At 37.1% G+C, this 14,235-nt stretch overlaps 2 protein-coding genes across 21 annotated transcripts in view; one reads left to right on the top strand and one right to left on the bottom strand.

The window, feature by feature from the left end:
- The window catches only part of LOC127844207 (repressor of RNA polymerase III transcription MAF1 homolog), a 505,514-nt gene that overhangs the window by 49,923 nt on the left and 441,356 nt on the right, over window positions 1–14,235 (top strand). The window lies entirely within an intron of this gene.
- LOC127844185 (ubiquitin carboxyl-terminal hydrolase CYLD-like) overlaps window positions 1–14,235 on the bottom strand; it is a 48,935-nt gene that overhangs the window by 12,190 nt on the left and 22,510 nt on the right. For both annotated transcript variants that reach the window (XM_052374249.1, XM_052374250.1), the window contains 2 exons: window positions 11,099–11,523; window positions 8,978–9,069 (listed from right to left, as the gene is read on the bottom strand). In XM_052374249.1, the coding sequence (XP_052230209.1) occupies window positions 8,978–9,069; window positions 11,099–11,523 (517 nt within the window). The remainder of the gene's footprint in view (window positions 1–8,977; window positions 9,070–11,098; window positions 11,524–14,235) is intronic.

The raw sequence follows: 14,235 nt of genomic DNA, 5'->3' as shown, positions 1-14,235 counted from the left end.
TGGCACAGACAAATAATATACAAGTGGAAAGTGTTGTTCCTGATAGTCTGTGTGGGATGGCACAGACAAATAATATACAAGTGGAAAGTGTTGTTCCTGATAGTCTGTGTGGGATGGCACAGACAAATAATATACAAGTGGAAAGTGTTGTTCCTGATAGTCTGTGTGAGATGGCACAGACAAATAATATACAAGTGGAAAGTGTTGTTCCTGATAGTCTGTGTGGGATGGCACAGCCAAATAATATACAAGTGGAAAGTGTTGTTCCTGATAGTCTGTGTGGGATGGCACAGACAAATAATATACAAGTGGAAAGTGTTGTTCCTGATAGTCTGTGTGGGATGGCACAGACAAATAATATACAAGTGTAAAGTGTTGTTCCTGATAGTCTGTGTGGGATGGCACAGACAAATAATATACAAGTGGAAAGTGTTGTTCCTGATAGTCTGTGTGGGATGGCACAGACAAATAATATACAAGTGGAAAGTGTTGTTCCTGATAGTCTGTGTGGGATGGCACAGACAAATAATATACAAGTGAAGAGTGTTGTTCCTGATAGTCTGTGTGGGATGGCACAGACAAATAATATACAAGTGGAAAGTGTTGTTCCTGATAGTCTGTGTGGGATGGCACATACAAATAATATACAAGTGGAAAGTGTTGTTCCTGATAGTCTGTGTGGGATGGCACAGACAAATAATATACAAGTGGAAAGTGTTGTTCCTGATAGTCTGTGTGGGATGGCACAGGCAAATAATATACAAGTGGAAAGTGTTGTTCCTGATAGTCTGTGTGGGATGGCACAGACAAATAATATACAAGTGGAAAGTGTTGTTCCTGATAGTCTGTGTGGGATGGCACAGACAAATAATATACAAGTGGAAAGTGTTGTTCCTGATAGTCTGTGTGGGATGGCACAGCCAAATAATATACAAGTGGAAAGTGTTGTTCCTGATAGTCTGTGTGGGATGGCACAGCCAAATAATATACAAGTGGAAAGTGTTGTTCCTGATAGTCTGTGTGGGATGGCACAGACAAATAATATACAAGTGGAAAGTGTTGTTCCTGATAGTCTGTGTGGGATGGCACAGACAAATAATATACAAGTGGAAAGTGTTGTTCCTGATAGTCTGTGTGGGATGAAACAGACAAATAATATACAAGTGGAAAGTGTTGTTCCTGATAGTCTGTGTGGGATGGCACAGACAAATAATATACAAGTGGAAAGTGTTGTTCCTGATAGTCTGTGTGGGATGGCACAGACAAATAATATACAAGTGGAAAGTGTTGTTCCTGATAGTCTGTGTGGGATGGCACAGATTAATAATATACAAGTGGAAAGTGTTGTTCCTGATAGTCTGTGTGGGATGGCACAGATTAATAATATACAAGTGGAAAGTGTTGTTCCTGATAGTCTGTGTGGGATGGCACAGACAAATAATATACAAGTGGAAAGTGTTGTTCCTGATAGTCTGTGTGGGATGACACAGACAAATAATATACAAGTGGAAAGTGTTGTTCCTGATAGTCTGTGTGGAATGGCACAGACAAATAATATACAAGTGGAAAGTGTTGTTCCTGATAGTCTGTGTGGGATGGCACAGACAAATAATATACAAGTGGAAAGTGTTGTTCCTGATAGTCTGTGTGGGATGGCACATACAAATAATATACAAGTGGAAAGTGTTGTTCCTGATAGTCTGTGTGGGATGGCACAGACAAATAATATACAAGTGGAAAGTGTTGTTCCTGATAGTCTGTGTGAGATGGCACAGACAAATAATATACAAGTGGCAAGTGTTGTTCCTGATAGTCTGTGTGGGATGGCACAGCCAAATAATATACAAGTGGAAAGTGTTGTTCCTGATAGTCTGTGTGGGATGGCACAGACAAATAATATACAAGTGGAAAGTGTTGTTCCTGATAGTCTGTGTGGGATGGCACAGACAAATAATATACAAGTGTAAAGTGTTGTTCCTGATAGTCTGTGTGGGATGGCACAGACAAATAATATACAAGTGGAAAGTGTTGTTCCTGATAGTCTGTGTGGGATTGCACAGACAAATAATATACAAGTGGAAAGTGTTGTTCCTGATAGTCTGTGTGGGATGGCACAGACAAATAATATACAAGTGGAAAGTGTTGTTCCTGATAGTCTGTGTGGGATGGCACAGACAAATAATATACAAGTGGAAAGTGTTGTTCCTGATAGTCTGTGTGGGATGGCACAGACAAATAATATACAAGTGGAAAGTGTTGTTCCTGATAGTCTGTGTGGGATGGCACAGACAAATAATATACAAGTGGAAAGTGTTGTTCCTGATAGTCTGTGTGGGATGGCACAGACAAATAATATACAAGTGGAAAGTGTTGTTCCTGATAGTCTGTGTGGGATGGCACAGCCAAATAATATACAAGTGGAAAGTGTTGTTCCTGATAGTCTGTGTGGGATGGCACAGCCAAATAATATACAAGTGGAAAGTGTTGTTCCTGATAGTCTGTGTGGGATGGCACAGATTAATAATATACAAGTGGAAAGTGTTGTTCCTGATAGTCTGTGTGGGATGGCACAGATTAATAATATACAAGTGGAAAGTGTTGTTCCTGATAGTCTGTGTGGGATGACACAGACAAATAATATACAAGTGGAAAGTGTTGTTCCTGATAGTCTGTGTGGGATGGCACAGACAAATAATATACAAGTGGAAAGTGTTGTTCCTGATAGTCTGTGTGGGATGGCACAGGCAAATAATATACAAGTGGAAAGTGTTGTTCCTGATAGTCTGTGTGAGATGGCACAGACAAATAATATACAAGTGGAAAGTGTTGTTCCTGATAGTCTGTGTAGGATGGCACAGACAAATAATATACAAGTGGAAAGTGTTGTTCCTGATAGTCTGTGTGAGATGGCACAGACAAATAATATACAAGTGGAAAGTGTTGTTCCTGATAGTCTGTGTGGGATGGCACAGACAAATAATATACAAGTGGAAAGTGTTGTTCCTGATAGTCTGTGTGGGATGGCACAGACAAATAATATACAAGTGGAAAGTGTTGTTCCTGATAGTCTGTGTGGGATGGCACAGACAAATAATATACAAGTGGAAAGTGTTGTTCCTGATAGTCTGTGTGGGATGAAACAGACAAATAATATACAAGTGGAAAGTGTTGTTCCTGATAGTCTGTGTGGGATGGCACAGACAAATAATATACAAGTGGAAAGTGTTGTTCCTGATAGTCTGTGTGGGATGGCACAGACAAATAATATACAAGTGGAAAGTGTTGTTCCTGATAGTCTGTGTGGGATGGCACAGATTAATAATATACAAGTGGAAAGTGTTGTTCCTGATAGTCTGTGTGGGATGGCACAGATTAATAATATACAAGTGGAAAGTGTTGTTCCTGATAGTCTGTGTGGGATGGCACAGACAAATAATATACAAGTGGAAAGTGTTGTTCCTGATAGTCTGTGTGGGATGGCACAGACAAATAATATACAAGTGGAAAGTGTTGTTCCTGATAGTCTGTGTGGGATGGCACAGACAAATAATATACAAGTGGAAAGTGTTGTTCCTGATAGTCTGTGTGGGATGGCACAGACAAATAATATACAAGTGGAAAGTGTTGTTCCTGATAGTCTGTGTGGGATGGCACAGACAAATAATATACAAGTGGAAAGTGTTGTTCCTGATAGTCTGTGTGGGATGGCACAGACAAATAATATACAAGTGGAAAGTGTTGTTCCTGATAGTCTGTGTGAGATGGCACAGACAAATAATATACAAGTGGAAAGTGTTGTTCCTGATAGTCTGTGTGGGATGGCACAGCCAAATAATATACAAGTGGAAAGTGTTGTTCCTGATAGTCTGTGTGGGATGGCACAGACAAATAATATACAAGTGGAAAGTGTTGTTCCTGATAGTCTGTGTGGGATGGCACAGACAAATAATATACAAGTGTAAAGTGTTGTTCCTGATAGTCTGTGTGGGACGGCACAGACAAATAATATACAAGTGGAAAGTGTTGTTCCTGATAGTCTGTGTGGGATGGCACAGACAAATAATATACAAGTGGAAAGTGTTGTTCCTGATAGTCTGTGTGGGATGGCACAGACAAATAATATACAAGTGGAAAGTGTTGTCCCTGATAGTCTGTGTGGGATGGCACAGACAAATAATATACAAGTGGAAAGTGTTGTTCCTGATAGTCTGTGTGGGATGGCACAGACAAATAATATACAAGTGGAAAGTGTTGTTCCTGATAGTCTGTGTGGGATGGCACAGACAAATAATATACAAGTGGAAAGTGTTGTTCCTGATAGTCTGTGTGGGATGGCACAGACAAATAATATACAAGTGGAAAGTGTTGTTCCTGATAGTCTGTGTGGGATGGCACAGCCAAATAATATACAAGTGGAAAGTGTTGTTCCTGATAGTCTGTGTGGGATGGCACAGCCAAATAATATACAAGTGGAAAGTGTTGTTCCTGATAGTCTGTGTGGGATGGCACAGATTAATAATATACAAGTGGAAAGTGTTGTTCCTGATAGTCTGTGTGGGATGGCACAGATTAATAATATACAAGTGGAAAGTGTTGTTCCTGATAGTCTGTGTGGGATGACACAGACAAATAATATACAAGTGGAAAGTGTTGTTCCTGATAGTCTGTGTGGGATGGCACAGACAAATAATATACAAGTGGAAAGTGTTGTTCCTGATAGTCTGTGTGGGATGGCACAGGCAAATAATATACAAGTGGAAAGTGTTGTTCCTGATAGTCTGTGTGGGATGGCACAGACAAATAATATACAAGTGGAAAGTGTTGTTCCTGATAGTATGTGTGGGATGGCACAGACAAATAATATACAAGTGGAAAGTGTTGTTCCTGATAGTCTGTGTGGGATGGCACAGACAAATAATATACAAGTGGAAAGTGTTGTTCCTGATAGTCTGTGTGGGATGGCACAGACAAATAATATACAAGTGGAAAGTGTTGTTCCTGATAGTCTGTGTGGGATGACACAGACAAATAATATACAAGTGGAAAGTGTTGTTCCTGATAGTCTGTGTGGGATGGCACAGACAAATAATATACAAGTGGAAAGTGTTGTTCCTGATAGTCTGTGTGGGATGGCACAGACTAATAATATACAAGTGGAAAGTGTTGTTCCTGATAGTCTGTGTGGGATGGCACAGACAAATAATATACAAGTGGAAAGTGTTGTTCCTGATAGTCTGTGTGGGATGGCACAGACTTATAATATACAAGTGGAAAGTGTTGTTCCTGATAGTCTGTGTGGGATGGCACAGACAAATAATATACAAGTGGAAAGTGTTGTTCCTGATAGTCTGTGTGGGATGGCACAGACTAATAATATACAAGTGGAAAGTGTTGTTCCTGGTAGTCTGTGTGGGATGGCACAGACTAATCTTGGACAACACTTAACGCACATGCATTAAGGCCCATTGTGCAAGAGAGAAGCTCATGATTGAAATTGCATATCTGTGGTTGTTATATAGTTTATGTCAACTAAAAGCTGAAAAATTATCAATTAAAACGAGAAATGTGAAAATGCCAAGAAAATATAATTTTAACTGTTTACTAAATAATTTAGTTGAATTTAATTAAACTTTGAATTTAAGCTTAGTACCTTCAAACAAAATTACAGCACAATACCTAAATTCAAACTCAAAACATTGATTGGAAACCATTTGTTTCAATGACCCAACTGGCCCTAAATGCAAGCCCTACTTAGGTCTGCATGTAAGCTACCTACAAACAAAATGACACCACAATACCTCCATATTTCAGCATAATATCTCAATCCTAACTGCAGTTATTGAGCACACACATTTTATCTATTTTTACCCACAGTGACTTTGACCTTGACCCAACTGGACCCAAATAAAACCTATGCAAGGTTTGCTTGTAAGCTAGATATAGGAGTTGTTGCACACAAATGTTAAGCTGAATTTTTAAGGTAAAAGAGTACAATGATGGGCATAATTCTGCTAAATGGCAGGTCAGAGCTATAGACCTTGTTCTGTGAGACATTGCATGGTGAAACAGAAGAAATGGGAGTAGTTTCCATTTAATAAGTAGTAGTAACAGAAATATGTACTTGCTGCATGCAAACTTTTATCAGTTATACCCGTAGGTCTTGGTTTGTGACTGTTTATAATGACCCTGAACATATATGTAACGACTAAAGTGTTATCAATAGCTTAGTAGCAGTGGAGACATGGAATTTTGTGTTACATGCAAACGGGAAATTTCTAAGAATATTAAGGGGTATAATTCTGCTCATTTGAAGGTAGGAATTATTGGCCTTGAAAAATGAACTTCCATGATGATCCATAAAATATTTGTGAAGTTTCGATTGACTCTATAATATTTACACTTCTTGCATGCAAACTTCAATTTGATCTTCAACTTGCATAGAAACTTTAATTGGACTTTACAGAGAATTACTAAATGTTAAAAAAGACAATCTATACATATGTAAGGTTTTATTTCAAAATCTATAGTGAATAATATAGATATGGAGTAAATGCATTCAAAAATTAATCCATTTTTTTTAGTATAAAAAGGGGCATATTTCTGCTACACTGCAGATCATAGTCATGGAACTTTGTAAGTGACCTCACACCATGACCCAAACACATTTGCAGTTTCAATTGAAAAACAGTAACAGAAGCTGTGACAAATGTCTAACTACAAAAAGGGGCATTATTAAGCTAAATTGCTGGTCAGAGAAATGGAGCTAAGTCAGTGACCAAAGGCAACGACCCCAAACACATGTGTAAAATTTGAATTAAATACCTGTAATAGACACAGTGATACCAAATGTTGCAAGATGATGCATGTTTACCCTAACCAAATTTAAAAGCCAAAAAAAAAGTTATTTATGCTAAATCCAGTTAACAGTGACAAGGAGATTACATAAATCAGAGCATCAAGCTAATGTACGCATTTGAAAGAAAAGGACATAATGATTAAATTTGTAAATGTTTATCAGTGTTTTGGGGGAAATTTCTGTTGAATTAAGAAGCCATGAGAGCATGATTAAAGTAAAAAAAGGCAAACTTAGCCAGCGTTTTATGATCATAGTCGTTTGTTCCAACAATAATTCCTTTATTTTAAGTGTTAAATGTCTTATTGATTAATTTCACAATGTTGTAAACGTTTATCAAATTATTTTAATATCTCAATGTTTTTTGTAAATCTTTTTAAAAACATGTTTTCAGGGACCATTACGTCATTTAAGCCACCAAACTCTGTTTACAAATACCAGTTTATAATCAGAGTCAAAGTTGCCTTATATTTAAGATGTTGGACATGTGTACCTAAATTATGTATGACATGACTATTAAAAAAATGGTACAAAGTCCAATACAATACAATACAATAAAATATCAAACTTAAATTTCCTCATGGACATATTATATTTAGAAATGTAAATTTAATGAATCAACAGTAGCATATGATGTTTTCCAACATTCTGTTTCACAATTAAATTAGTTGACAAGGAAACTTCGCAATAATTCCACAAGAAGTGATTGCAAAATCTGGTATGCAAACAGACAATTTAAATTCAACTAGGCCTGCAAATAAATAAAGTTTGTTTCTCCTAGTGTAGCCAACCCTGAGAAATAGCTGAGAACACAATCATTTTATAAACAAAGGAAAAACAAGAGCTTTCTCGAAGACAAAACAGATGTCCCCTTTCATGTAAAAGTTGTCAGAGTAAACACAGGATCTAAGAACCTTTTTATGATCCTTGCTTAAGAAATTTTTAGTTATCCCTTTACCACTTAGATATACTACTGTAACGTATTTTGACATATTTGTAGTCCCATAGAAAAATAAACTTCATTAAATACCTTTCTTACTAAATTTTAGTTATGAAAGCTTCATTTCCAACCCTTAGATACTGATGAGCAGCAAACAGCATAAAACCTGAACAGACTGCCAGTTACTCACAGGCTGTTCTGGTTTTATGCTGGTTGGAAAAGCCATTTTTACTTTTCTTCTTATGGGGGAAAAGGTCCAGATTTTAGTTTTCAATCATATTTGCAGCAACCACAAATTTGGTCTGAAGACCTCTGTGCACATTCTGAGTTGTATGAACCTAAATGTTTGAGATATCTTGGCAAGCAGATTACTCAAACAGTTTTTACTTATTCCTATAACCATCGCAACCAAACAGTTTGACATATATGTCCTTATTTTACTTTCTGAGCTAATGCAGAATTCAGATTCAGACAGACAGAAGGACTGACCGATGGTAAACCTATAGTGCTCGACTGTGAAACCAATGGAGGGCTAGTAAATCTGATTTAATTTGCAAAATATTGTATAGCAACTTAAAAAACAGCCCATAAATGTTTAATTTGGCATATGTGGATACATTATTACACAAAAAGGACACAATGTACCAAGTAATCTGCATCAGCATTCATCTACAACAAGATATGTGTTTGTCAGAAACACTATTTCCCCTTTTGCTCTGCTTTGAAGCTATATATTTGACCTTTGACCTTGAAGGATGACCTTGACCTTTCACCACTCAAAATGTTCAGCTAAATGAGATACACATGCATGCCAAATATCAAGTTGCTATCTTCAATACTTCAAAAGTTATATCAAATATTAAAGTTGGGGCAAACAAACAAACAAACACACAAACCAACAGACAGGGCAAAAACAATATGTCCCGCACTATAGTGGTGGGGACATAAAAAGTCTTAATTTCCTTTGTTATTCAATAGTTGATACCAGCAGAATTCCTATGTATGTTTTATACATGCCGTCTTCCATTGGTATTTTCACTTTGCTTCTGAGTGGGAAAGGGTTAACTTTAAGTTCTTATGTGTCTGCTCACACAATTGGTGATAAATAAATATATATATATATCCCTTTGATAATTAAACACTTTAATATCGTTTTTAGCAATAAAGCATGTAACCATGGATACCTTTCTCTTCACTCATCATTCCTGGTATTTTCCCTACTTTGTCCAACAGACGTCGCAACTTCATCACCTTGTCAGCTCGCACATAATGGTGCCTGATGGATATGGAGAAAACAAATGAGACGCGTCCTGAGAAAAACAGACTTAATGCATGTGCCTAAAAAATGGTCCCAAATTACTATTAATTAGCCTGTGCAGTATGCAATCTGGGACAAAACTTTCTGCGTAGGCTTGATTTGCGTTAAGAAGAGACTTCCTTTATACGAATAATTCCCGAAACTGCAAGGGCTAATCTAGGATGATACTTTAGGCACATATGTTAAGCCTCATTTTCCCGGTGCACGGCTAAAATATAAAACTCTCAGACATAGTGGCCCATGATTTTTCGTCCAATAAACAAGAATTACCGAAAGCTTTCATGAATGTTGGTAAGGCAAAGTTGAAACTTCCAGGCCATCAAACTGACTTATGTCTTGAGTACTTCAGGATTCTAATCAAATGATAAAATTAAGGTTTGCTATAATATTTGCTATAAAAGTTTGTTCAGTGAAAGAAAATATGTTACATTAAACAATTCATTTTCACTTCCGACTTCTTGATAATCACATCAGAAGATTTAAATGGCTGCAATTTAGTTAGTGTTGGGGGGAAAACTGGATACAATTACTCCCCTTTATATTCATCTAATTTCAATTTATCCCCTATCTGTGAGCTTTTGTAAAATCTTCTCTTAAGATATCAAGTAACTGGTTTTACCCAATAAATGGACTGTAATAAAGAATTGTGTCAAGTGAATTTTAGTAAAACAAGCTAAAATAAATTGGTGTAAATTTAACTAAAATTTAACTTCCTTGGTTGACTACAATGAATGCTTTAATTGATGAAACTTTATATAAATGAAAGAGTTTTAAGAGATATATAGTATTACATTGATTACAGAGGGATGCACTTTAGCAAGACAGCTGTCAATATCTGATAAATAACAAAAAATAAGCATACATATACATTTCAATAAAAGCTTAAATCCTTAATATTTTAGTATACTTGTAATATCTTAATGAAAGCAGTAAAAGGGATACTACAAACTAAAAATATCAATTTGAGATTAATTGAAGAAGTTAAATTTCAAAAGTCAATGCTTTTGATAAAGACTTGAAAATAAATACAGAATCAAACATGTAGGACAGTACAGAACAGTCAACTTGTTATGATAGCACTAACAATTTACTTGTAAATAAACTAAACCAGGTTAAACATTTATTTAATACAAGTCTATGCCATTCACAATTAAAATTATGAATTCAAAACAACATTAACTTTAATTCATCAGAATATAAGTTTTGTATTTCTACTAACAAGATGAAAACACTTGATCACTTTTATAAACATGTCAAGCCCTTTGCAAATAATGCTTTTTATTTTTTAACCACCCGCAGCTATGCACATATTTGACATTTAGCCTTTATTAGTGTGACATGACCTTTGCGAAAGAGGTGACACACATTTTTCACATACTGGTGGTAAACATTTGTGGAAAATTATTTAAAAAATGCATGATGAATAATGAAGTTACAGTTCAGACAAGCAGTTGTATGGCTTTTTATTTTTAAGCCTTACCTTTACCTTTCAGGTAAGGAGACAATTTGTGTACTGTATATGATATGCAGTCACCACGTGGTGAACACTTGTGGTAAATTATTTTGAAATAGCATGATGAATTATGAAGCTATAGGCTAAAAAAGCTTTTTTATCGCAAAATAAAACATTAACCTTTAAGTTAGACCTTAACCTTTGAGGTTGGGAGACAGATGTTACAAGCAACAAATCGTCTACGTACAATTGACATTTGTCTTAAGTTACAACAAAATTGCATAATGTACGAGGATTTTAAAATCCCCAATTTTAGTCGAAACAACATGGTTTTCCCCAAACCAAAATGCTGAAAAAAAACAGTGCAATTTTTGAGTTTGAAAACATTTCATTAGGTTTTTTTTTATCACTTGACATGTTTTTCCCAACTTTGACTGTAAAAAAAGAGGTCGCTTATACTAGATTGTTATAAGAATATACCCCACCAAAGTACATTATTTTGTTCTCTTAAATAAAAAACACATCACAACTTACTTTCGAAGTGGATTTACAATTCCTTCCTTTAACACCTGTTGCACTTCACCATATTCAGGGATATCTTGAGCATTTTTTGGACGATGCAAAATAGTGTCAAACACAGTTGTGAAATAAAACATGGCCAACAAGGTGGCGTCCATGTAACACGAGTTGTGGTGCCCCTGTATGCCCTTCCCCTTCCCACAGAACGAGGCCACGTCATGCAGAGAACTTGGTGGGGAAACGGATCCCTCCAAATCTGGAGTCTCATTGCTACCAAAGTACAAGCTCCTGTCCGAAGGATTCTGATTGGCTCGGTCGTCAAAGAAGCGTTTATCTTTGCGACACTTGTAGAGAGGAACGAAGAACCCTTTCTTCGGTGGACACGTGAAAAGACGGTGCTGCTTGAAGGTTCCGTCCGTGCCTGCAGCAATCTCATCCTCCTGTTATATATGAGTTGGTCCTGAGTACACTGGGAATATTGCAAGTGCGTAAAGTGTTGTCCAAGATTAGCCTGTGCAGTTCACACAGGCTAATCAGGGACAACACTTTCTGCTTTTATCACATTTTTCGTTTCAATGAAGTCTCTTTTTAGCAAAAATCCGATTTAGGCGGAAAGTTTCGTCCCTAATAAGCCTGTGTGGACTGCACAGGCTAATCTGGGACGACACTTAACGCCACGCATTATGCCCAGTTTTCTTAGAACACAACCATTATACAGCAATTTGTTTATAACAAGGGGATGACAAGTAAAGTATAAGAGCCTTTGTCTGGGAAATCGGGGCTTAATGCATTTGTGTAAAGTGTCGTCCCATAATATATAATCAAGTGCAGTTTGCACAGGTAATTGGGGACGAAACTTTCCTTCTAAACTGGATTTTAGTTTAGAAGAGACTTCCTTTAAACAAAAAATTCCACAACACTGGAGAGTGTCATTTCTGATTAGTCTGTGCAGACTGCACAGGCTAGTCTGGGATGTCAATTTACGCACATGGATAAGCTCAGTTTTCAAACAAGAGGGCCAAGATGGCCCTAGTTCGCTCACCTGAGAGGAGTTGGTTAATTCAATCTTTTCTTAACGTCAAACTTGACCTGGATATTGTCCAGACAAACATCCTGGTCAAGTTTCATCATTATTGAACCAAAATGTGCCCAAAAAAGCCATATTAGGAAAAATGCCCCGCCCTCTGGTGGCCATGTTTTCAAAGCAACCGAAACCATTTTCGAACTCATACAAGATATCATTGGGACAAATCTTCTGACCAAGTTTCATGAAGATTGGAAAATACATGTGGCCTCTAGAGTGTTAACAAGGTTTTACTATAGCCATATAAGGAAAAAAGCCCCGCCCCATGGAGGCCATGTTTTTCAAGCAACCGGCATCATTTTTGATCTCGTCCAAGATATTATTGGGATAAATCTTCTTACCAAGTTTCATGAAGATCGGACAATAAATGTGGCCTCTAGAGTGTTAACAAGATTTTACCATAGCCATATATAGCCATATAAGGAAAAATGCCCCGCAGCCATGTTTTTCAAGCAAACGTAACCATTTTCGAACTAATCCAAGATATCATTGAGACCAATCTTCTGACCAAATTTCATGACGATTGGACAATAAATGTGGCATCTAGAGTGTTAATAAGGTTTTACTATAGCCATATTTAGCCATATAAGGAAAAATGCCCTGCCCCTTTGCAGCCATGTTTTTCAAGCAAATGTAACCGTTTTTGAACTCATTCAAGATATCATTGAGACCAATCTGGACCATTTTCGAGATATCAATGAAAGCAATTTTTTGATTAAGTTACATAATGATTGAGCAAAAATTGTGACTTCTAGAGTGTTTACAAGGTTTCTCTATAGCCAAATAAGGAAAACTGCCCCCCCCCCCCCCCGGTAGCCATGTTATTCAACTGACCGAGCCGTTTTCGAACTCAACTCTCATATCAAGAAAACAAATGTTCTGACTAAATTTCATGACAAGAGGGCCTGAAAGGCCCAAAGTCGCTCACCTGAGATTCAAAGGAACTGACCTGTTCTGTGCAGCCCAAGATGTCATTTGAACAATATGTTCTTACCAACTTTCATGACTAGTGAACACCCTGGCAGCCACGTTTTTCAACATACCAGAGCCATTTTCATACACATCCAAGATATCATTTAAATAAATAATAAATGACGACGTTTCATGAAGATTCATAAGTCCATATAAGGAAAAATGCCCCAACCACTGGTGGCCAGGTTTTTCAAGCAACTGGAACCAATTTCGAACTTGTCCAAAATATCATTAGGACAAATCTTCTGACAAAGTTTCATGATGATCACACACAAAAAAAGGCTTCTAGAGTCTTAACAGGGTTTTACTATAGCCATATAAGGATAAATGCCACGCCCCCTTTGCGGCCATGTTTTTCCACCAACCGGAACCATTTTCAAACTCATCCAAGATATCATTGGGACAAATCATCTGACCAAGTTTCATGATGATCGGACAATAAATGTAGCCTCTAGAGTGTTAACAAGGTTTTACTAAAGCATGATATATAGCCATATTAGGAAAAATGCCCCGCCCTCTGGTGGCCATGTTTTTTAAGCAACCGAAACCATTTTCGAACTCATCCAAGATATCATTAGGACAAATCTTCTGACCAAGTTTCATGAAGATAGGAAAATAAATTTAGCCTCTAGAGTGTTAACAAGGTTTAACAATAGCCATACATGTATAATGAAAAAATGCCCCGCCCCTGGCGGCCATGTTTGAACTCGTCCACGATATTATTGGGACGAATCTTCTGACCAAGTTTCATGAAGATCGGACAATATAAAATGTGGCCTCTACAGTGTTAACAGGATTTTACTATAGCTATATATAGCCATATAAGGAAATATGCCCCGCCCCTTGGCAGTCATGTTTTTCAAGCAACATAACCATTTTCAAACTCATCCAAGATATCATTGAGACCAATCTTCTGACTAAATTTCATGAAGATTGGACAATAAATGTGGCTCTAGAGTGTTTACAAGGTTTTACTATAGCCATATATGGAAAAATGCCCCACCCCATGGCAGCCATGTTTTCAAGAAAACGTAACCATTTTCGAACTCATCCAAGATATCGTTGAGACCAATCTTCTGACCAAATTTCATGAAGA

This window comes from Dreissena polymorpha, chromosome 9, assembly GCF_020536995.1.
Source record: "Dreissena polymorpha isolate Duluth1 chromosome 9, UMN_Dpol_1.0, whole genome shotgun sequence".
Lineage (NCBI taxonomy): Eukaryota > Metazoa > Mollusca > Bivalvia > Myida > Dreissenidae > Dreissena > Dreissena polymorpha.
Note: the sequence above shows the minus strand (reverse complement) of the source record. Positions and strands in the feature narration are given on the sequence as shown.